The sequence below is a fragment of the Hippocampus bargibanti genome, linkage group LG12 (genome assembly GCF_051943395.1).
Source record: "Hippocampus bargibanti isolate YZ-2025 linkage group LG12, ASM5194339v1, whole genome shotgun sequence".
Classification (NCBI taxonomy): Eukaryota; Metazoa; Chordata; class Actinopteri; order Syngnathiformes; family Syngnathidae; genus Hippocampus; species Hippocampus bargibanti.
In genome coordinates, this window is record NC_142745.1 from 14,213,182 (window position 1) to 14,236,912 (window position 23,731).

Below are 23,731 nucleotides of genomic sequence, written 5' to 3' on the forward strand. Positions count from 1 at the left end.
TCTCTCAGGCAGGTGACACGCAGAGCTTGATCGTGGTGTGGAGTAGATGCTGAGCGGGTCTCTGCGAGCTGCGTGTCTGTCTGAGTCTGAGTCCGAGATGATTCTGCCCTGTGATTCCCCCAAGCTCTCTGTCCCACGCTGGCTACTTATATACCCTTGGCCTGCGTGGGAATGAGTCAGGCTCACTTGAAATACATCAAAGATATCAAAGGGTTGAAATGCGCACTTCTGCATGACGCCACAGACTAACTAGTGACCAGCCAATCAGAACTTTGCGAAAACTCTGACGTTGCCAGTGCCTTCGAGCAGGCCTTGGGTTGCCAACTCGAAATCTGATTGGTTAAAGCAATAGTTTGATCAACACATTTCGTTTCGACATGGCCGCAACTGTTTCATCACCCTTGATTTTTATGCTCCAGAGCCCACAGAATTGATTGTGAAGGTGTCCAGGTAGATTTCTGACCTTGGAAACAAACGGTGGTTGAAATGTGATTGGTTAAATGCTTGAATACGAAAACACACATCAGGAAGCAGCACAATAGGGGAAAGGTAATGAAAGGAAGCTGAAAGAAAATGTGGAATTCTTTAATTATTGATTTTTGGGTCGCTATAATGGCATTTGCATTCTTTCAATGGGAGACGTTTCTTTTTACTCAAGCAAGTATTACAAAGTCTGTTTTCCATCGTAATTCTCCCTAGCATGCCCTAAAAGGATTTTCGGGGTTAACGGCACGCGCCATGGAAACCGAACGGCGCAAGTTGACAGGCGCCCTTTAACCTCGGAACAGAAGCAGAACGGAGAGCCAGAAGTGGGCGGGACCCGGCGGGAACCCACCCACACTCCCTGTTCTATTCGCCTATTGGTCGCCTTAGCGTCACGTGACGAGCGTGGAATGCAAATGGTAAAAGTTGCTCTGCGCTTGCTTTGCTACTGCTGGCGTTTAGTTTAGCGGTTCTTCGGTGGGGCAGAAATGGACTATGTGGTAACCTAAGCAAGGGGACACGAAACCCAGAAGAAAGGGCGACCGTTGAGGCTTACGACAACGGTAGGCGGGAGGCTTATTTATAAAATGTCCCCCCTCTTCGACCCCCCCTGACCACCGCTACTAGCTTGTTACCTCGCTTGTCTGCAGGCTCGCTAGCTTACAACATGCTCCTCCCGAAACATCCAAGTATTCTCGTGTAACTGGTTCAATAAAGTACAAATATGGCATGTTGGTTTTTGGTCAACAACCCAGTTTTATGATCTTACCCTAACACAGTAGTGTGGTGGAATTTACCACGCGCGTCACGAATGGTCACAAACGCACAAGGAATAACATTTAAAGGTGGGGGGCTGTCAAGCTCGGTTGAGCCGACAAGTTCTGTTTTTGACTGGATACGAACGAGCATGACATCCCAAAATTTATTTGGAAAAGCGTCTGTCATGGCAGCATGACCGTGGCCCTCCACTAACCTTACGTTGAACTCCCAATTGGGTTTACATTTGCGGAAAAAAAACATGTAGGGCAACCACGTGGTTGCAGTTGGAAGTTGTTCCCGAGTGGAAAATGGCAATCCCCCTGGCCTCAACGTTTTTAGCGTTAATGGGGTGCATTAAGCCTGTATGTAGGTTTGTTGTCCAAGTCCTGCTTGAGGAGGACTAAAGTACTTGGAGGTGTCGAAGTCTCTTTCTGGAATAATGTCAAGTTGTCATTGTGCATCCTGACCTGAGACACCCCCCCTCCCTCCATCTACCTTTCCACATTACATGGTAATTTTAAGATGTTTTCCATTCCGTTTTCATCAATAAATATTAGTGGTCATGTCAATGATGACAAATATCGCTACTCGTAAAAAGCAAAATTGACCACCGAGAAAACAAGTCCATGCGAAAAGTTCAGAAAAGACAAGTTCCAGTCAAGTGGAATTTTAATTTGGAATCAGTTAAATTAAACATTTTACTGTGTTTTTTTTGGCGTAATATCATTTATATTTTTTTTTTATAAACATACAGTGATACCTCGGCTTACGAACACTTTAGCTTACAAACTTTTCGCCTTACCAGCATTAAATTTGCGAGAATATAATCTTGGCATAAAAATTAGTTTTCAGTGGACGAACCAAACCACACAGAGCCACGGTGGCTGGCGGACTAGTTTTTGGTGCACAAACACCAAACCACATGGTCGAACAGCACCACGGTGACTAGCGGACAAGTTTTCCTCACCCCCTTTGAATGCAGTCGTATTTTGTTATCGAGTGGAGTACTTTTGCTATTATGGGACCGAAAAAGACCCCACTACAGGCTAGGGTTAAGACAAAGAGGAAACAAAAGAAAATTACGGTCGAGCAAAAGAAGGTGATCGTTGAAAAACACGAACGAGGTGTGCGTTTGTTTGACTTACCCTTCCCAGTACCATTACACTAATTCGACCATTGCTACCATCCATTGACAACTACCATCACAAAGGTAAATAAAATGACTTTTATACAGTACAGTTTATTTCTTTAATTACAATACAATAGCACATTTATTCAACATAAAATAAGGTATATTTTGTGTAGTTTTACGGCTTACATAGTAGACAATTATGCTTTATGACGACCTGGGAATGGATTATTCTAATTTTTAATGGTTTCTTATGGGAAAGAAATGTTTGGCAGACGAACCTTTCGCTTTACACACACTTTCTGGGAAACAAGTTCGTAAGCTGAGGTATCACTGTACATTGTAAGAACACAAATTTTAATTCTTTTTTTTTTTGCTGTGGACAAATTCCACTCACTAAATCTACTGTGAGACTAATAAAGGCCAATTCGATTTGACCACAGCAAAATGCTCTACAACAAAGAACATATTTGATTATTGCTAGACATATGGAGTACCTTGTTAAAAGTATTCATGGTGACATGTGAAATTTTGTTTATAAAATTGCGCAATGAAATATTACACGTGTATTTTTTTCTCAGTGAGGAAAAAATTAACTGTTAGTAAGGTCAAAGTGTCTCGCAGGGTGACAGGTATGATATTGAAGTGTATTGAAATAGGCGTTCACAGATGCTGCCATTTTAATGACATTTTCATCTTGTGTGAGTCACGCCAAAGCATCTACGAATTTATGCATGCAAAAAAAAAAATTGGGGTACCATAGGGGGGAGGGGCCGGACCCTCATTACCATCATCTTCATTAGAGAGCATCCGGCTGAACCAATCAGCATGCCGCCCTGCTCGGGGATTCCGTCATCACCCCGTTGGCTGTCGCTAGGTTACCACCTAATCAGGAGGCAGGCTGCGGCCTGGTTGGCCGAGTGAGGTGTCGATGCCGGGACGAAAAGCTTGCCGTGCGTTAGGGGGTAGGTGGAGGTGTTGGAGGAAGAAGGGGCGGGGGGCGCCACTAGGGGTTGGGTTGATATAGCGCAAACGCTTTTAGTCAGTCAGTCAGTTAGTCAGTCGCTCAGTCAATCAGTCATCCAAGCAAGCGCTTGAGGGGAGGCAGACAAAGAAGGAGCATCATCCTGAAGTAGGACAGCACGCTCCCGGGGGATGGGGCGCCATACCCCTGCATCGCGTTGGGGGGGCCGCAGGAGGTAGGAGAAAGCGAGGTTTGCAGGGCTTTGTCTCAGCAGCTGAGCACCCCTTCCTCACGCACGCGCTAGCCACCATTCCGTATTCAGTCGTAGGGTTTTTAATATCGATACCTGACGGGAGGCCCATTGCCGTCCGCGTTGTCTTGGAGCCAGCCTGTCTGTCTGTCTGTCTGTCTTGACAACCTCTTAATGGCTCTTCGCTTCCTCGTGACTTCACAAATCCTCTCCACGCAAGTCTTGTCGGTCCGCGTGAAAACATTCCATCCACTCCGATGGAAAACTGGAGTCTGTTTGTTGCGCACTAGTTTCCGAGCACACTTTGGTTGCATCATTTGTTTCAAGTGACAACGTTTCCGAAAAACCAAGTCACATACAGTGATACCGCAGTTTACAAACTTGATTGGTTCTCAAAAAGTGTAAGGCGAAAAGTTCGTCTGATAAGCATTAATTTTCCATAAGAAACAATTAAAAATGAGAATAATCAGTTCCCAGGTCCCCATAAAACATAATTTTCTACTAAATACGCCTTAAAACTACAAAAATATACCTTATTTTATGTGTAATAAATGTGCTATTGTATTGTTAAATAATATATTATTATTATATATATTATATATATTGTATAAATAAACTACTTTATAATAAAGTTGTTTTATTTACCTTTGTGATGGTAGTTGTCACTGGATGACAAACTTCTAGGTTGCCTCTTGATGATATCCGAGTGCAGTTGCTGTGCATTCTCTGCGATAATACCCTCACTCACAATGTCCCCCGGTAGCTTCTTTTTGTTAATCCTAATCAAAATAATTATTTCAACCTCTTTTATTGCCCAAGACCGTTGCTTAGACAACACAGAAACACCCTTAGCCACACGTAGCAATGTTCGACTTAGCGTACTGGGACGCTACGTCACACAAACGCACCGTAATTTGACCGTAATTTCCTTTTGTGTCCTCTTGCTGAACACTAGCCTGTGGTGGGGTCTTTTTCGGTGCCATAATAGCAAAAATACTCCACTCGATAACAAACCACATCTGCACTCAAAGGGGGAGTGGAAAAGTAGCCCGCCAGCCACCGTGGCGCTCTATGGTTTGGTTCGTTTGCCGAAAACTAGTTCGTGTGCCAAGATTATATTCTCGGGTATTTAATGTGCGTAAGGGGAAAAGTTCATAAACTAAAGCGTTCGTAAACTGAGGTATCACTGTATGTCTGCCGTGAGCCTGAACTTATGATGGTCAGTCGTGTATCTACGTGTGCGTCTACCCCTAAAACAAGACCCCCACGTTAAATTGCAGCTATCGCAGAAACATTCTAAAGGAAACAATCACAAAATGCTTTGTTCACCTACTTTTATAATAATAATAATAATAATAATAATAATAATAATACATATAATTTCTAAGCGCCTTTCAACCGGGGATGACCCATTTCAGACCACCTCACAAGGTGTACATTTATTTATCAGAATCAGAATAATCTGTATTGGCCAAGTATGTAGTACACACAAGGAATTTGTCTCCGGTAGAACACGCTGCATTAGTATCATCAGCAAAAAAAATGTAACGAGGCACTAGACAGTTAGATTTGGGTTACTGTTTAGAGAGTTAATGGTGAATGGGGGAAGAAGCTGTTTAAAATGTGTGCTGGATTTGGTGCGCATGGATCGGTAGCGCTTGCCTGAGGCGAGTCGCTGGAAAAGTTGGTGGGCAAGGTGTGGAGAGTCCAGTAGGATTTCCCGTGCCCTTTTTTGGATTCTTGCAGTGTGTAAATCCTTGAGATTGGCTGGGGCAGTGCCAATGATTTTTTTTTCCCACCGTCCTAACTGTCCGTTGAATTTAATTGTTTTTATTCATGTTTGCATTACTATTAACTTGTGTTTTGCCCTTTTCCAGGGTCAGTATGTCGTCACTTTTGAGCGCCATAATGAGAAAGGTTGAAATATAACAGCACTTTTTTGTGTTACTGGAATTGTATGGAAATGCAAACTTCCTACATTTGTGGCATATTTAATAGGACACACCAAGTGTGTTAACTATTTTCTTCCATCATTTCCTATTGAGCATTTTTTTAATCATTGAAACCCTCAATTTTGAAGGTCCATATGCCACGGGGCTCTGATGGGATTGGATTGGATTTACCTTTATTAGTCTTGCATTGGAGCAATTTACATTTCACAGCGGCAAAGCTATGAAAGGAAGGAAAGAAAGAAGTAGAAAAACAAAATACAGGAGCTGCTGGAAAGGCCACCCTCACGGTGCCATCTTGAAGTCAAAAGAACAAAAAATAAATAAATCACAAATATTATGACAACACAAAGAAACAGAGAGTCATTCATGTTTAAGCACTTTCTGTACCCTCTTTGTTACATGAAGCAGTTCTAGATGAAAGAGGAGAGGAAAGGGAAGCATCCTTTTCACCAGTGGATAAGGGACATCACGGTGGAATGTGCACGTCTACTACAAAGCTAAATGTTGAAAGCACACGTAAAGCTGTAGCATTCATTGACAAAAAGAGATTGTCTCACATCTCCTATCCCACGTAAATCCGCTTCAATTCCAAGCCGCGACGGTTCCACATGCGCATTATGGTGTAGACGTGAAGTCCTGACACTTTCCAGTTGAAGCGAATTGGCTATTGTTAAAAAAAACACCCACATGCCCTCACAAGGTGATTATGCAATCATTTCAATTTAAAAAAATGTCAAAATTTGGACAGAGATTTTCGCCCAGCGTGATGAAATGTAAACACAGTGATAGCTAGCAGATCATGAAATGTGAATGGATATACGGTAGGACAGTATTTTATTGTATTTTTTGTGACTGTGTGCATGCCTGCGCCCATATGTTTGGGGATGTTTTCAATCATAGATGGATGGGTGATTCCCCCCTCACAGAGAGACTGGGGGGGTATAATTTCCAGGGGGGCTTGATTCTCTTCCCCTGTCAGACTGAATGCTATGGAATCACGACGGCTGCTTTGTGTTCAACCTTGAGCACGCGCGTTGTCTGATTGGAATACGGGTCCGTCACACCAACATTTTGAATGCTAATGATCCCTATAATGAAATGCAAGGGTCATGGTTTTTGTTTTTGCTGGAGTGTAAACTTTCATCCCATGATGTTTTTTTTGTGGTAGTAGTTGGAGGGTTGCTCACTTTCATTGTTTACTTAATGCTCTTAATTTAATGGTATACGCATATGGTTTGGAAAGGGTCTTCATTTTGTTAAAGATCTGCAAAGTAAGCAGGCTATGTGCTGCATCTGGGCTCGGGCCCCTAATCCTCTCTAAATAGTAATGAGGAGGAGGGAGGCGGTAATGGCTTTAGAATGGCAGTGTCTCCTGATTTAATTACTTCCATAAAACCTTCCTGGCGCTGTTTAAAATCCTCAAGCCCCTTCCTCAACCTTCACCCCTCATTCTGCTGTTTTAATTACTTGCGCGCACCTCTAACCCCAATGCTAGAAATTCTATGCCCCCACTTTTAGCCTTTTTTCCACCACTCTATCAGATGGTGATCCCTCCACCTCTGTAACATCTTAACTTCCCGTTCTTTAATCTCAAAGGCTATCTATCTATCTATCTATCTATCTATCTATCTATCTATCTATCTATCTATCTATCTATCTATCTATCTATCTATCTATCTATCTATCTATCTATCTATCTATCTATCTATCTATCTATCTATCTAGGTAGGTAGGTAGGTAGGTATCTATCTATCTAGGTAGGTAGGTAGGTAGGTAGGTAGGTATAGACATATCCCAATTTAGAAAAACTGCATCCACCGGCGTTATCTTACTTTTCATTTCGTACTACTTCCTTTCTCATGCACGCCACTTTCTGTGCTGTCTTCTAGGCACAGGCGGGCCATTCAGAAAAGCCGGGGGTCAAAGGTGAGAAGAGCAGAGGGCACCATGAGCGAGCCGGGGCCCCCCACCGCATCCCCCGCCACCTCCGGCGCAACTACCACGACTGCCACTTCCTCCACAGGCGGCATCGCTACGGCTATCACCACCGCCGCAACCACTTCATCCAGTTCCACCGCAACCATTAGCGCTAACACACCGACGCCGTCAACTACTGTTTCTGCTAGCAGTGCTAATACTAGCAGTAGTAGTAGTAGTAATAGTACCAGTATCAGCACCAGTTGTAGTAGTAGTACTGCAGCCAGACAAGCAGTCCCTCAGATTTCCGTGTACGGTGGGATACCCGACAGGCAAACTGTGCAGGTGATTATTTTCTCCGTTGCGATATGCTAATGTGACTGAAATGAGAGATGTTTATGCTCCTTCCTGTCTTTTAAAAAACAATCAAAGGGGGGCAGTGCTCTTTGCACTTTTGCGCTCTTGACATCATGACCCCCCAGGATTAGCCTACACACTGGTTGAATTAGATACCCCTTGACTTTTTAATGACAGGTTTCTCCTCCATTCAGACCGACAAGCGTTGTTTCCAAGCAGTCAAGCGGAATGGGTCGTTTAGTAGCATAAATTTGACTTCCACTCATTTTAAGATGGCTGGAATTTCGACCTTTTCCACAAGGGCACCTGAATGAGCTGTTTGAGTGGTGAAATCGAAGGATGGAAGCATTTTAAAAGCCTAAAGACAGACACAGAAGGAGATTATTTAACTCATTCACTGACATTCACGGATTAATACGGGAATTGAAAATATGACGTAGAGCGCCATTCCCGAATTTGTTCGGGTTTTGGTTTTTCATGCTTGGGTGCCGATAAATCGCGTAGCCTCTGGCAGTGTTTTTTCCTTTCCACAAGGGGGCAGCATTGCCCCCCCTTCCCCCATATTAGCGCTTTGTTCCAGCTTCTGTTGTTGTTATTTATGTAGGCTATTGCAACAAATATGTATGTATTGCATTGTATTTTGGACACCCGCCCTTATTTCAAGCTCATTTAACTCCAGACCCACGTAATTTAGGAAATAACTTTATTTCTGCTGAACGAAGAGAGTCTAACGGTTCTTAAAATGCATTGAATGTTTATGTACCGTATTTATTCCAGTATAACGCGCACAATTTTCTAACTAAAAAGAACTAAAAGTTTGGGTGCGCGTTATAAACGAGGCCTGGGAAAAAATCTCATACATTTAATGCTTTATCCCTTCCAGGAGTTTGCAGCATTTCATGGCTATTCTCGTCCTTCAGTTTCGATTCTCTGAAAGACTCGGCTCACGCGCATTCCTTTTTTTTATTGTTGATGACCATTTCTTTAGCTATGCTTCATTTCCTTTCCTCACCTCACCCACACTGAAACGTGAGTTACGCATTGCTGTTTTGCACAATTACCAATACCCAGTTTCTATTCAGTGTTTAGATTGTCATTCAGTGTTTACATTGTCAATAAATGATTTTTATCACAATGCGTGGTCTGAGCCGAGAAAAAGTGAAACACAATTTTGTACCGATTTTTAATTGCGCGTTATACGCGTGTGCGCGTTATACTCAAATAAATACGGTAGTCCTCAAACTCAATATTCCTGCAATTTGATTGAAAATGACAAAAACCCTGGCATTGGAGGGGGTACATTTTTACACAGTGAATGAGTTAACCAATCCAGTACACCTTTGGTTATTTACATATTTATGTATGAAAAAATATGGCTGTGAGAAGCCAAATGTTTCATTGAATGGAGGAAATCCATATGCTGGACAAAAAATGTTTCAGAACAGTCCCGGTGAAATAAAGACGTTTTCCCATGGGTTGGACAAACATAGTATCATATGCAGTATTTTATCCCACTGCACACACTTAGAGTGCCAATAATTTTCCTTGCTCATTGGAATTGTGTACCTAAAAATAGCAGATTGCCTTTCACAAAATTCCGCTAAAATAACGTCATTCAGGTCATATTGTTTCTTGCTTGTTGTTCAGGTGATCCAGCAAGCGCTCCACAGGCAGCCCAACACGGCGGCGCAGTACCTCCAGCAGATGTACGCGGCCCAGCAGCAACATCTCATGTTACAGACGGCGGCGTTGCAACAGCAACACAGCCTCAGCACGGCTCAGCTGCAGAGCCTTGCCGCCGTGCAGCAGGTGATCACGGCCATCCCAAGCGCATATTTTTGGGGGGGTATTCGAGTAAGTTTTAGTCTGTAAAATATACCTTGACGCATTTGCTTGTATTGCCACAGGCCAGTATTGCAGCGGGTCGCCAGAACTCCTCCCAGAATGGCACATCGCAACAAACGGGATCCACTCAAACCACAGTAAGACTAATCCCTGAAATACAGGTAGCTGGGATGACCATTCACCAGTTTCAGCTATTTATGTAATTTTTTAGTCAATTTATGGCTTTCTCAAGATGTGTTCCAAATGTCCACCATTTCGTTGCAAGCAAACTGGTACTCGTCTGACAAAGTTGTCAATCACTTTTACACACTCCTTTTTCGGGAGGGTCATCCAAAAAGATGCGTCCTACTGAGTGTCCCTCACTGCCGCAAAGTTTTCTCCTGAAACTCTGGTGAATGGTCTTCCATAAACGGAATAATGTGTGGTTATAATTTGAAATAAATAGCCTTTTAATCAAAGCCACAATTGAAATTTTCATGGGTACTCATCTTTTTGGGTCACCTTGTATGAAGCAATTATACTGAACAGAACATTAAAGGACAACCGACGCCTTCGGACAAGTTGTGTCCATAATTTGTAAAATTACTTCAAATGACTTCTACTGAGTGTATTTTAAAAAGACCAAGTCCAAACATTTATGCAAACATTTATGCTTTGCTCTTCAGAACTATTTGAATCATATTCATAACTCGATGAGTAACAAGAAAGCATCTTCTCCAAATCTGAAGCCATTGTTTTGCTTCTAGAGCAAGGCAAGACGTCCTGGCGTGACGTCACGAACAAGGGGGCGGGACCTTCTGAAACTCGCCATTTCCGAGGTCATTTTGAAGTAGTTTTGGGACACTATGTCATTTTTATTGGTGTTTTGCATTTGACTAAAAATATTACTGCTTGTTTTGGGTATTTTAGATGCTATAAAATGTTTTTCTGATGTCAGTTAGGAAACAAAAAAATTGTGTCGGTTGTCCTTTAAATTGTCAAGCATCTTTTTTTTCTTTCCCCAAAAAATGTTGACAGTCATCTTCTCCCCACTTTTAGATCAACCTCACCGCTTCGCCGGCGACCGCACAGCTGATCAGCCGCGCCCAGAGCATCACGTCGACTCCCGCCAGTATTTCCCAACAGGCTGTTCTGCTGGGCAGCCCGTCTAGTCCCACCCTCACTGCCAGCCAGGCGCAGATGTACCTTCGTGCACAGATGGTGGGCACCCCCCCCCCCCCCCGCCCAAATTCCTCAAAATTTGCTGTGTTTTTGGTATTATTCATGTTTATATGAAATGCCGTGATGCATTCAGTGAATCATTATAATGTATTGAAGATTGGATGGGTTCGAAGCCCTTTTTTAACTTTAATTTTTACCCCAGGCTCAACAGAGTAACGTTTTCCAGGCGCAGCAGAGCAATCTGGTTCAAGTAGCCAGGAGTTTGGGCCGAGCCGTGCCCCTGTCGCCGCAGTTGATCTTCACGCCGACGGCCACCGTGACGGCGATGCAGTCCGACAGCTCTGCGCAGGTATATGCGCTGTAACCGTTTATTTCTTCAAGTGGCGCAAAGTGCTTCAAATTCATGAAAATTTGGGAAAAACAACTGTCTGCTTGATTTACATAATAGGTGTGAAAACCCCAAAGTGACGCATTATTTTTAGCACATTATACCGATACTCCCCAACACACGAACCGGTTGTTCGTAAGGTGAATTAGTTCGTAAGTTGCTTCAGTGCTATATTTTGTATGGAATGTATGTTTAAGGCTTATATAAGTATGATTAAGGTTTATACAAGTATGTTTAAGGCTTGTATAAGTAACCTGTATTGGTTTGTACTGAAAAAATTACATTTAATAAAATATATGCTCTATAAAGATGTGTTACATGTACACAACTGGAGAGAAGACGACATATGTTACTACCAAAACGTTCGTATGTACCGTTGTTCGTAACTCGAATATTTGTAAGTAGGGGAGCATATATATCTATATAATTTTTCAATTGATGTGGTCATCATTGAAGTCACAAACTATTGACAAAAACCATTCTTACTGACATTCGAACCTGCGAACGATTTGGAGTTTTCATGGATTGCATCATGACATTTTCTCATACTGGTGGAAGCTACAGTACCCACAGAAAATTTCCAAGTAATACTGCACTGCGAGACTAATAAAGGCTAATCCAATCCAACCCAATAGGCCGACACTAATGAAATCAAGCTGTCTAGATAATTGATGCATGGATATATCAATAAAATCACCTTTGCTTCTTTTTGTTTTGAAGAATCAGGTCCAAAATCTGACCATACGTAGCCAGCAGGGAGCTACCATGTCCTCCTCGCAGACTCAGACCCTTCACGCTCTCAGTTTAAAGCATAGTCCTGTGCCCATCCAGCCTGCGTCGCTTGTCAAGAACCCCAGCCAGGCCATGCAAGCATCTGCGGGAATCAAGACTGGCTCATCTGAGAGCACCTCGGAGGCAGGAAAGAAAGGCGATGCCGCGACTGTTACGGAGGCCCGGGCTATTAATATGAGTCGCAATGTCACAACAGTCAGCGCGCAACCGCTTGTCGCACCGGGTGAGTGATATCTGTCAAGTTTCATTCGGATATACAGACACTATGAACATTCAAGTTCCGAACAATGGTACATATGATTTCTTTTGTAGTAACATGTAGTATTCTCTCCAGTTGTACATGTACATATCTTTATAGAGCTTATATTTTATTAAATGTTTATTTCCCAGTACAAACCAAACCGGGTTACTTAATCACGCCTTACACATACTTATATAAGCCTTAAACATACATTCCATACAGAATATAGCACTGAATTAATTTACGGACAAATTCAATTTACAGATGAATTCAACTTACAAACAACTGTTCGGAACGCATTTCTTTCGTAAGTTGGGGAGCGTCTGTTTCTTGTTTTCGGATTTCCTTTCATGATTTTATAATTTTCCACAGCATCACAGGTATGAACTCAGGCCCCTACACCCCCCCCCCCAAAAATAACAATGAGTGATTGCACATCACAGAAACGCTCTATGAAATTAAATGAAATGCACTTCCATCATGCCATTCTCCCTTCAGTACTCAAGGCAATTTACGTTCTTACTTTATCTAATCGACTGACGCTGCAACAGGAGCAACTGAGGCATTCACTGTTGCTCAAAGGCACATTGGCATGGTAGTATTGTGCCCTGGGATCAAACCTCCAACCCACTGATCCCTAGTAAAATCTGGTTGACTTTTAATCTCATTCTTTCGAGTGAATAGATGGATCAGCCCCAATTACCCGACCAGATTTGCCTTTTCTTTTGTTATTTCTTTTTGTTATTGGTAATAATATATATATATATATATATATATATATTTTTTTTAAATACTAATAATAACGTTATTTACAAGCACCTTTCAAAACTCTCAAGCACATTTTACAGTCACTAGATAAGAACAATAAAACCACAGATATAATTACAAATAGGAAAAAAGAAGAGATTGGTATTGTTTTGTACACCACTAAAGGCAGGTCAAAGTGACAGCAATGAGAAAAAAAAGTGTTCCCTTAAATCCTTAACTGGAATGAGTGGATAATGGATTGGATTGGATTGGATTAGCCTTTATTAGTCTCGCAGTGAATATATTTCCATTTCACAGCAGCAAAGTGATGAAAGTAAGAGGAAAGGGAAGGAAAAGTAGGAAAACCAAATACAGGAACTGCTTTGAAGGCAGCCACCATCGCGGCGCCATCTTGAAGTCAAAACAACAACAAAACCAAATAACAAATTATGTGAATGACAAAATGTTGACTTTTTTGTAGCCTTCACGCAGATCCAACCTCACTCTCTGGTCCAACAACACAAGCAGCAGCAGCAGTTTGTGGTCCATCACAGCCAAACTTCCCAGAGGACCCCCGGTCAGCTGCTCCAGACAGCGTCCATTCAGCCTTCGCCGCACCCCATCCCTGTGCTGCCCAAGCCGGTGTCGCACCAGACCACCGCTCCCGGCCAGCATGCCACCATTTTCCACTCCACCATCAGCCCCCACACGCTCCAGCCCACCACCTCATCAACTTCTTCTTCTACGTTGACAAGTCAGGCCAAAGCTCAGCCTGTGCAGCTTACCGCTATCAACCTACAAATAAATCCTACGGTACGATCTCTAAGTTGCCCAACAAATTTAAACCGATATCCGTGCATATACAGTGATACCTCGGCTTACGAACGCTTTAGCTTACGAACGTTTTGCCTTACGAACATTAAATTCGCGAGAATAAAATCTTGGCATACAAACTAGTTTTCGGGAAACACATGCACTGCAGTTTTTTTGGTGGAGCAGTTTTCGGCAGAAGAACTCCAAACCACACGGTCGAACAGCGCCACTGTGGCTGGCGGACTAGTTTTCCACACCCATTTTCTTTGAGTGCAGACGTGGTTTGTTATTGAGTGTAGTACTTCTGCTATTATGGGACCGAAAAAGACCCCACCAGAGGCTGGTGTTAAGCCGAAGAGGATACAAAAGAAAATTACGGTTGAGCAAAAGAAGGAGATCATCAAAAAACACAAACGAGGTGTGCTTTGTGTGACTTAGCATCCCAATACCAGTATGCTAAGTCGACCATTGCTCCATGTAGCTAAGGGTGTTTCTGTGTTGTGTAAACATCAGTCTCAGGCAATAGAAGAGGTTGAGAAACTTCGGTTGTTTTCCATTAACGAAAAGCACCGAGCAGGGGACAGTCTGTGAGGGTATTATCGCCGAGAAAGCACGCGAACTACACTCGAATGTCATCAAGAGGCAACTACATTCACCACCATCCCAAAGGCAAATAAAACAACTTTATTATACTGTACAGTTTATTTCTTTAATTACAATACAATAGTACATTTATTATACATAAAATAATGTATATTTTGTGTAGTTTTAAGGTTTATTTAGTAGAAAATTACGTTTTATGGGGACCTGGAAACGGATTATTCTCATTTTTAATGGTTTCTTATGCGAAATAAACGTTTGGCAGACAAACATTTCACCTTACACACACTTTCTGGGAAACAATTAAGTTCGCAGGCCGACAATATCGGCAGGAGAAAAAGTCAGTCTGGGGCAATTTTAGCTTGAGAGGGAATATCTGTCTGTACATTGCCTATCTTAGCCAAGCGAAAATAACTAACTAAATAAATAAATCCCCTCCCTCAGTAACCTTTTGTTCTCCATTTTAAACCATAGGCCTCTCGAACCCTGGTTCAGGAGTGTAAAGATAAGCCAACATCACTCGTGGTGAGAGAAACCTCCACCCCGCAGCAGCAGCAGACACAACAGCAGCAGCAGCAACAACAACAAAAAGCGTTACCATCAGCTTCACCGCAGCAGCAAAGTACGCCATCGCAACCCAGGAAGCCTGTCGAGCACGCCAAAGCTGACACAGTGCTGCAAGGTCAACCACAAGGTAATGGAATACTTCTAGTAAATTTCTCTGAGAATGTATTTTGGTGATTTTACAAATATTTCAAATTGGAAGCGGTCCTTAAGGTTAATTTAATAGAATTAGGTCATAATCAAGCAAAAATCAACAGTTTTATTTGTTATAAGCAAATCCCCATACAAAGAAGATAGCTCTCCCAACATATGCTAATACAATAACTTAACGCATTCACTGCCAGACCCGTGCAAAAATGTGTCCACTCCAGTTGCCAGGGTTTTTGTAATTGTCACTCGAATTCCAGGACCCACAGAATACGGGTAACATCCGAGTTACGACCGGCGCGAGGTACGACCAACTGTACTTACGACCATGACCGCCAGACCCTTTTTTTTTAATTCTATGCCTGTCACCGCAATGCGCAAGCAGCCGGCAAGGTGTATGACACACACACTTGCACAGCAATGCGTGACTACACTCAATAATACAGTAGTTATACAGTGCAGATACTGTCTCGGCAACATCTCCGGTAGTACACTGCTTTTTTCCTTTGGCGTCCTCCTGAGTCCGAGCGTGTGTGTCGGGTGACCTCTTCCGGCCGTTACCGGGGAGAGCAGGGTAAGTATAAAATGTATAAATGAACTGTACAGTAAACAGTTCTGTGTACATTAACGGTAGAGTTATACAGTAATAAAAATCGATAATACGAAATATAAAATGACAAAAATGACACTAAAAGATATAACATTTATCCATGAACTGTAAACAGTTTGGTACATCATAGTATTCAATTGAAAACGTTGCTTAGAAACAACAGATTGACATTGTATACTATCCTCTTGTCTAAATGTCACGTCGGGCATTTTGAATGCATTTTGATTTATGACCGTTTGACTTACAACCATTTTGTCGGAACGGAACCCGGTCGTAACTCGAATGTTACCTGTATTGAGTTTTAGGACTACATAAACATTGAATGCGGCGTAAGAAGCCTTAAACCTTTCTTACATCAGAAAAAAGAGTTAATTCCTAAATTATATGGATCTGGAGTTATAGGAGATTGAAATTAGGGTGGTTGTCCAAAATACAATGCAATACATACGTATTGGGTTATATAGTGCTTTAACAACAGCTGAAGCTTAAACAAAGCGCGAACATGGAAAAAGGGAAATGCTGCCCCCTTGTGGAAGGTAAAAAAAAAGATTATTTTTATATTACAGTAAAGTCTCGTTATATCGATATTCAAGGGAGTCCGAAAAAATATCGATATAACCGGGACTATCGGTATATCCGACCCTGTTTGCATGTAATTTTCTCAGTGCGTGCATAGACATAGTATCGATATAACCGGGACTATCGATATATCCGATATCGATATAACGAGACTTTACTGTATTTTTGAATAATACACAATTTTTGAAAAGTTGACGTCATTCGGAGAATTTTCAATCTTGAGGCACACCTTGTACAATGTATACATTTTTTTGTAGTCTTCAGATGAGCTCCTCGAAAATCATTTTGTTCTTTTTAACTCATTCACTGCCATTGCCGAATTTATTCGGAAATTGAAAAGCATGACCTGGAGCGCCGTTCCTGAATTTGTTAGTGATTTGGTTTTTCTTGCCACGTTTGCCAATAAAGCGCTGGTCAGACCTCCCCTCCCACAAGGGGGAGCATTTGCCTTTTGTACAGCCACCCCCATTTCATGCTCATATAACTCCAGACCTATTTAACTTGGGAATTAACTCTTATTTTCTGATGAAATAAGAGAGTCCAAGATTTCTTATGCTGCATTGAATGTTTATGTAGTCCTAAAACTCAATATTCTGTGGGTCCTGCAATTTGAGTGAAAATGACAAAAACCCTGGCACTGGCGTGGACACATTTTTGCACATTTTGGCAGTGAATGAGTTAACAAGGGTTTTTTTGTTGTCGTGTCATTTGTCACTCAGGAGGAGGTGTGACCAAGAGGCCAGCGCCTGCACCTGGGAGCCCTCCTCCACCCATGACCTCCGGAAATGACAGCGAGGTAACCGCCGTGACGGCTGTTGCGCCGCACAACGGGGAGGGCAAACCGCCCCAGGCCATCGTCAAGCCGCAGGTCCTGACGCACGTCATCGAGGGCTTCGTCATCCAGGAGGGCGCTGAGCCGTTTCCCGTATGCGTAAGTGCCACCAACTTACTTTATTTTTCTTTGTGAAATATCTTCATTTCGCTATTACAGTAATACCTCGGCCTGTTGCAATATCACAACTGCCAAGATGTACAACCCAGAGGTCCTTGAGACACTTGCAAATGGCTATCCATGTCATCAAGCCATCAACAGCCATCACAAAGGCAAATAAAACAACTTTATTATACTGTACCATTGATTTCTTTAATTACAATACCATAGCACATTTATTAGACATAACATAAGGTATATTGTGTGTAGTTTTAAGGCTTATTTAGTTAACAATTATGTTTTATGGGGACCTTGGAACAGATTATTCTCATTTTAATGGATTTCTATGGAAAATTAATGTTTGGAATACACATTTTTCGCCTTACACACTCTTTCTAGGACCCAATTAAGTTCCTAAGCCAACGTATCACTGTATTTCAATGCTTGTGCGTCAACAGGTGGAGCGTCTTCCCATCCTCATCAACAGCCCCAAAAAACTGGACAGTCAGTTATCCTCCGACCCGGACAAAACTCCGGTCAGCAATGCGGCAAACTCTGACTCTGAGCTTGAAGACTTGACTCAGACAGGTGAGGCACAAATCGCCAAAGTTAGCGTTGCACCAAATATGGACACTACGTTTGTCCAACCCATTTATTTCACCGGAACTGTTCTGAAACATTTTTGTCAAGCATCCCAATTTCCTCTCTTCAATGAAACATTTGGTTTCTTCCAGCCATATTTTTTATAAATAAATATGTAAATAACCAAAGATCTACTGGGTTGGTTAACTCATTTCCTGCCAGATGATGGGTATTTGTCATTTTCACTCAAATTGCAGGTATATTGACTTTTGGGACTACATAAACATTCAATGCAGCGTTAAGAAACTTTAGACTCTTCTTTTATCAGGGAAAAAAAATAGTTACCATATTTTCTTACCTTATACGCCTTATATGAAGTAATATTGAGCGACAACTGGTCTCACACATCCTGTCAGCAGCCACAGACTTAATTTCCCCCTCTATAAGAAGTAGTTAGTAACCCCGGCCTCTACTGTTGCACCCTGATGCACCTTATATGTGAGAAAGTTTGAAAATACACCATTCGTTGAGGGTGCGCCTTATATATGGAAAATTTTGGAAAATACACCATTCGTAGGGGTTGCACCAGATACGCCGCTGCGCCTTATATATGGGAAACGTTTGAAAATAAACCATTCATTGGAGGTGCACCTTATACTCCGGTGTGCCTTATATATGGAAAAAGGTTGAAAATACACCATTCGTTGGGGGTGCGCCTTATACACCGGAAAATACGGTATTTTCAAAGTTATATGGGTCTGGCGTTATCTGAGCTTAAAATTAGGGCAGCTGTACAAAAGGCAAATGCTGCCCCCACATGAGGAGGTAAAACAAACGCCAGAGGTCTGACCAGTGCTTTATCGGTGGTGTCTTCTGTCCCAATCCCAACAGAAAAGGATCACGAGCCCAAGCTCACATGCGAATACTGTGGCTGGGTGGACTTTGCCTACACGTTCAAGGGTTCGAAGCGCTTTTGCTCCATGGTTTGTGCAAAGAGGCAAGTCAACATTTTTGAATTTTTCAAACTTCAACATTTTCACACTTTCAGGTTGAAAAACGTTATTTTTGGGACTCTAAGATAGAAGAAGATAATGAGGTTTTCATATGTGCATTGATTGTATATAAGAAATCTGAAATGTGTATTTACAGGTACAACGTGGGCTGCACAAAGCGTATCGGCCTGTTTCGTCCGGAGAAAACCAAACAAGCCAGTCGCTGGCATCGAAGAAATCAGGGTCGCCCAAGCATCGAAGCAAAGAAGCGGGTAGGCCGAACCTTCAAGCTCATATCATTTAGCAATATTTTTTTCTGAAGGAAGAGAGTCTAAGGTTTCTTACGCTGCGTTGAATGTTTGTCGTCCTAAAACTCAATATTTTCGATAGCTATCTATTGGCTATCTACTAGTTGTATTAAGTTCATCATGTCTACTTGATATCTAATTTAAAACAGATTCTTTTCTTACAGTGTTTTTGAACACTTAAAAACACTGTCTGTAAGAAAATAATCTGTTTTAAATTAGCTATCTACTAGCCGGCTAGCTAGCTTTCTATCTGCGTATTTAATATAGACATTCAGTGGACTAGCTATCTATCAAGCTAGCTATTAGCTATATAACTATCTAGGTGGCTAGCTATCTAGCTAGCTATCTGTTGGCTATCTATTAGCTATCTACTAGCTGGTTAGCTAGCTTTCTATCTATTTACTTCCGGGTTGAGTGAACACTGGCGTGTGTGGCTGCCGCTGCTCACCCACAGAAAGCGTATCCTGTGACTGTAAAGTGACCTTGAGAGTTTTGAAAGGCGCTTATAAATGAAATGTATTATTATTATTGTTGTTCTTGTTATTCTGTGGGTCATGCAATTTGAGTGACAATGACAAAAACTCTGGCACTGGAGTGGACACATTTTTGCACATCGTCTGACAGTGAATGAGTTAACCCTTTCGATACAGGGGGACCTTGCCTTATGCACTTAATTGGTTCCCAGACAGAGTAAGGCGGAAAGTGTGTATCCCAAAAAATAATTTCCCATAGGAAACCATTAAAATGAGAATAATCCGTTTCTAAGGTCTCCAGAAAATATAATTTTAGACTAAATAAGCCTTAAAGGACAATCGACGTCACTTTTTTGTTTCTTAACTGACATCAGAAAAACGTTTTATGGCATCTAAAATACCCAAAACATGCAGTATGATATTTTCATTCAATTGCAAAACACCAATCAAAATGACTTAGTGTCCAAAACCTGGAAAAAATTGAGCTGCGAATTGGGCATTTTCAGAAAGTCCCGCCCCCAGTTCGTGACATCACGCCAAGACGTCTTGCATTGCTGAAAAATCAAAACAATGGCTTCAGATTCGGAGAATATGCTTTCTCATCCAGTTATGAATATGATTCAAATAGTTCTGAAGAGGTACAAAGGAGTACCGCCATCAATTTTTACTCTGACAAAATGAAGGAGAGTTATTTTATTCCCAAATTTGCTGCTGTTACAAATTCGTACCCCATTCTTTCAATATTTAGCGACATGTGGCAGGCGTCCAAGTGAGTCCAAGTGAGTGCAAATTACTTTGATATCGTTTTTTTGTCTTACTGGATATCCATAAAAATGGTTTCCTATGTTTGTATTCTGATGTATAAACTCTTCAGCTATTGTTTTATCTACAAAACTAATCCAAATGTGGGATGATATTTTATTCATGATCAATATGATAAATATTGTTTAAAAAATACATATTTCTGCATTTCTTGATTGATATCCTTAGAAGCCAATGAAATAAATCAGCATAAAAATGTCTTGCCAAAAATCACAATTTCGGATTATGCGTCCGAAAATGTTCAACACAAACAGTAGTGATACATACATTTAGACAGGCAGTATGACAACACTCTTAGGCATATCTTCTTTATCTTCTCAAATGGCGAATATTACTCCATCTTAGTGAGTCAATTGATGGTGACTCTAGTTTTGTGTCTTGTATTACACTATTCTTTGTTAGTAAGTGGAATAATGTTATTTTCATTTTTAATTCATTCATTCATTCATTCATTCAACCATCTCAGAAGATCTCCCCGTCGCCACAGCAGAACCAGGGCGGCTCATTGTCTTCACCGCATCCCTCCCAGCCCAGCCAGGAGGAGTCCAGTCCATGTTCAGAGATGTCCAGCTACGAGGAGCCACCTTCACCATTGTCGGCGGCCAGTTCGGGACCCCCGGCACCCCCGGCTCCGCTCCCGCCCTCAGCCCCCGTTCCGGTCCAGCGGCAGCCCAGCAGGGCGTCGTCGGAGCCCGAGGCCCTCGCTGGCAGAGATGCCTCGGCAGCTTTGTGTCAGCCTTTCCTACCCAATGACCCTACCAAATGGAACGTGGCAGAAGTGTATGAGTTCATCTGTTCGCTACCAGGTCAGAAGATAAAAAAAATACATTTTGATATGCAATGTCTCCTTTCAGCAACAAAAGGACCACCCAACCCGTGTGGAGTTTGGATGCTCTCCCCCAAATGAGGCAATAAGGCTTTCCATCTAAATCAGCAATAAGGCTTTCCATCTAAATCAGTGATCATATTTTCATACTCATACTCATATACTCATACATGAATAACTAGTTTTCAAATTTGAAGTAAAATAATGACTGTTTTTGTGGTTTACATGGGACAATTTGAAATTTTGGTTCGGACTTTAACAAGCACCATGGAACTTGACATGTTAGATTTGCTTTTTTAAAATGATGTGGCGGGCTGGATTTGACAATGAGGTTAAAATCTTAGCGAAAGAAAATAGATGGCTTGAAAGGGGAATAAAATAAGCCATTTTTATCAAACAGCAAAACCCTTCACTAAATCGCTAAATCGGTGGTGTGAGGTTTAATTTGGATTGTGCTAACAACAAACTTCTGAGATCGGTTAATCTGAGAGGTTAATAATAATAATAATAATAATAATACATTTCATTTATAAGCGCCTATCAAAACACTCAAGGACAATTTTGATTAGATGATACCAGAGCAAATGGGGCAATCAGGCCAGTTGTAGATCATAATCAGTCAGGATAATAGAAGTAATCAGTGTAGCCTCAAGAAATAGTCATCTGCCCCCCCCCCCCCCCCCCCCACCTTAGAGCAAGGACCCATCAGAGCAGAAGTCTGGCACCGCCATCTCCGGACAGTAGGGATATATATAGTAGGGAAAGCATACATGTTTGCAATCGATTAAAGACAATATTTGGACCATTTTGAGGCAACATTGGGGGAAAATCTCTCCCCCAAAAAAGAGGCACAAAATGGCGACCTCCTGTTGCCACCTCCGTTTCCACAGGCTGATAAATTCCTTATATGGCGCTTGGACGCCCTCTTCTGGCCTTCTGGCCGCTTTTGGGTGCAACACGACGTCCCCAGACCAAACAAGTCCAGCAAAATACATTGAGGTGATGGAAGGACCGCTACAATGCGTCTTTTTTAATAATAATAATAATAATTTAGATTGTAGTCGATGTGCACATTCCACCATGAGGTCCCCGATCCACTGGTGAAGAGACGCTTTGATCCTTTCCTCTTTTCTTGTGGAACTGCTTTGTGTAACAAAGAGGGTACAGAAAGTGTTTTGTTTTGACTTCAAGATGGCGCCGCGAGAGTGGCTGCCTTTCCAGCAGCTCATGTATTTTGTTTTTCTACTTTCATAACTTTGCTGCTGTGAAATGTAAATTTCTCCACTGCGAGACTAACAAAGGCAAATACAATCCAATAATAATAATAATCATAATAACAACTATGTTAAATTAACGCCCTCTGATGGTTTCAATGACGTTTACAGAATTTATGATGATAGCGTTCCTTAATTGGTTCTCATTAGATGGCGAAAGTATACCTGACCAAATTGTTGTCTCTTTGCACATTTCGCGTGTATTTTTAGTAGTGGTACATTACGAGACAAATCGTTTTTTTTTCTTTTGCCCACACAGGCTGTCAAGAGATCGCTGATGAATTCCGCTCCCAAGAGATCGACGGCCAAGCTTTGCTCCTGTTGAAGGAGGATCACCTGATGAGCACCATGAACATCAAACTGGGACCGGCACTCAAGATCTTTGCGCGCATCAACATGCTCAAAGATTCATAGTGACGGATGCGTGCATGTGTGCTCGTTTTGATTATTCCTAGAAAGGCAAATTTTAGCTTTAACTTAAAAAAAGTGTGGAAATATAAAATGCTGAAATCTTTCACTCTACAGTGAAAACAGAACATCACTTGGACATTTTAATTTGAGCTACTGAACTACAAAATGTTTGGCCGCAATATTTTAATTTATTGAGATGCGCCTGGAAATGTTGAAGAATAACAATGAAGGTATAGAAAGTCAAATTAGCACTGCCTTGATTTTTTTTTAAATAAATAAATAAATACAGTTTTATAAGACATTGTTTTGTAGTTTTCTCAGCCCAGGAAAAGGCAAAACAAGCAGTTTTGTGTCTGGGAAAAGAAGATTGTATTCCTAATCTGCCAGAATGTTGCTGCCGAGTGTTCCTGTGCAGTTCTGTTCTTTTGTTTCTCTAACATGGCACTTAACGTCTTCTTTATGTTGCCTTTGCCCTAAACATGAACTGTGGGGTTGTCATGTTCATTGGAAATGGCAAACAGACTGAATCCGTGCATTTAATTTAACCTTATTTGAGTACAGAAATTATTTTAAATATTTTTGGAAATATGCAAGTGTATTAAAAAAACATTTGACTTTTTTTCTCATTGTTTTTGTAAATTGTGTCATCAGTATTATTTGTGTCCGCAATGACTGTTCCTGGATTTTTTTAAGCGCTTGTGTTTAACTGCACTGTTTGGTACGCATCTTTTTGCAGCTGTAAATGACCCTCCTTGTATTTTGACCCTTTGTTTCTCATAAACGTAGAAATGCATTCAAGAAATGTCAATTCGTT

The 23,731-nt window shown here is 41.6% G+C and overlaps 1 protein-coding gene across 4 annotated transcripts; it reads left to right on the plus strand.

The window, feature by feature from the left end:
- The first annotated feature begins 900 nt into the window (after positions 1 to 900).
- Positions 901 to 23,731, plus strand: phc2b (polyhomeotic homolog 2b (Drosophila)). Of its 4 annotated transcripts, none has more exons than XM_089011002.1 (15): positions 901 to 1,046; positions 7,427 to 7,799; positions 9,459 to 9,620; positions 9,719 to 9,793; positions 10,695 to 10,856; positions 11,020 to 11,166; positions 11,926 to 12,220; positions 13,467 to 13,798; positions 14,873 to 15,092; positions 17,018 to 17,229; positions 17,688 to 17,817; positions 18,703 to 18,808; positions 18,961 to 19,075; positions 20,873 to 21,212; positions 22,766 to 23,730. In XM_089011002.1, exons 2-15 carry the CDS (start codon positions 7,485 to 7,487, stop codon positions 22,918 to 22,920), a joined length of 2,766 nt encoding a protein of 921 aa, XP_088867128.1. In that variant the 5' UTR covers positions 901 to 1,046; positions 7,427 to 7,484; the 3' UTR covers positions 22,921 to 23,730. The 4 variants fall into 4 exon arrangements, with proteins under 4 accessions (XP_088867128.1, XP_088867129.1, XP_088867127.1 ...); XM_089011003.1 differs by lacking the exon at positions 901 to 1,046 and adding an exon at positions 3,440 to 3,570 and having other exon boundaries at positions 12,037 to 12,220; positions 22,766 to 23,731; XM_089011001.1 differs by lacking the exon at positions 901 to 1,046 and adding an exon at positions 3,440 to 3,570 and having other exon boundaries at positions 11,044 to 11,166; positions 22,766 to 23,731.

Excerpts from the sequence above, each read along its gene's own strand:
- phc2b (XM_089011000.1), top strand. The coding sequence starts at position 3,527 with ATGGGGCGCCATACCCCTGCATCGCGTTGGGGGGGCCGCAGGAG. Across the intron at positions 17,818-18,702 it reads TGAAGACTTGACTCAGACAG|AAAAGGATCACGAGCCCAAG; the intron begins GTGAGGCACAAA and ends CAATCCCAACAG. Across the intron at positions 19,076-20,872 it reads GCATCGAAGCAAAGAAGCGG|AAGATCTCCCCGTCGCCACA; the intron begins GTAGGCCGAACC and ends CAACCATCTCAG.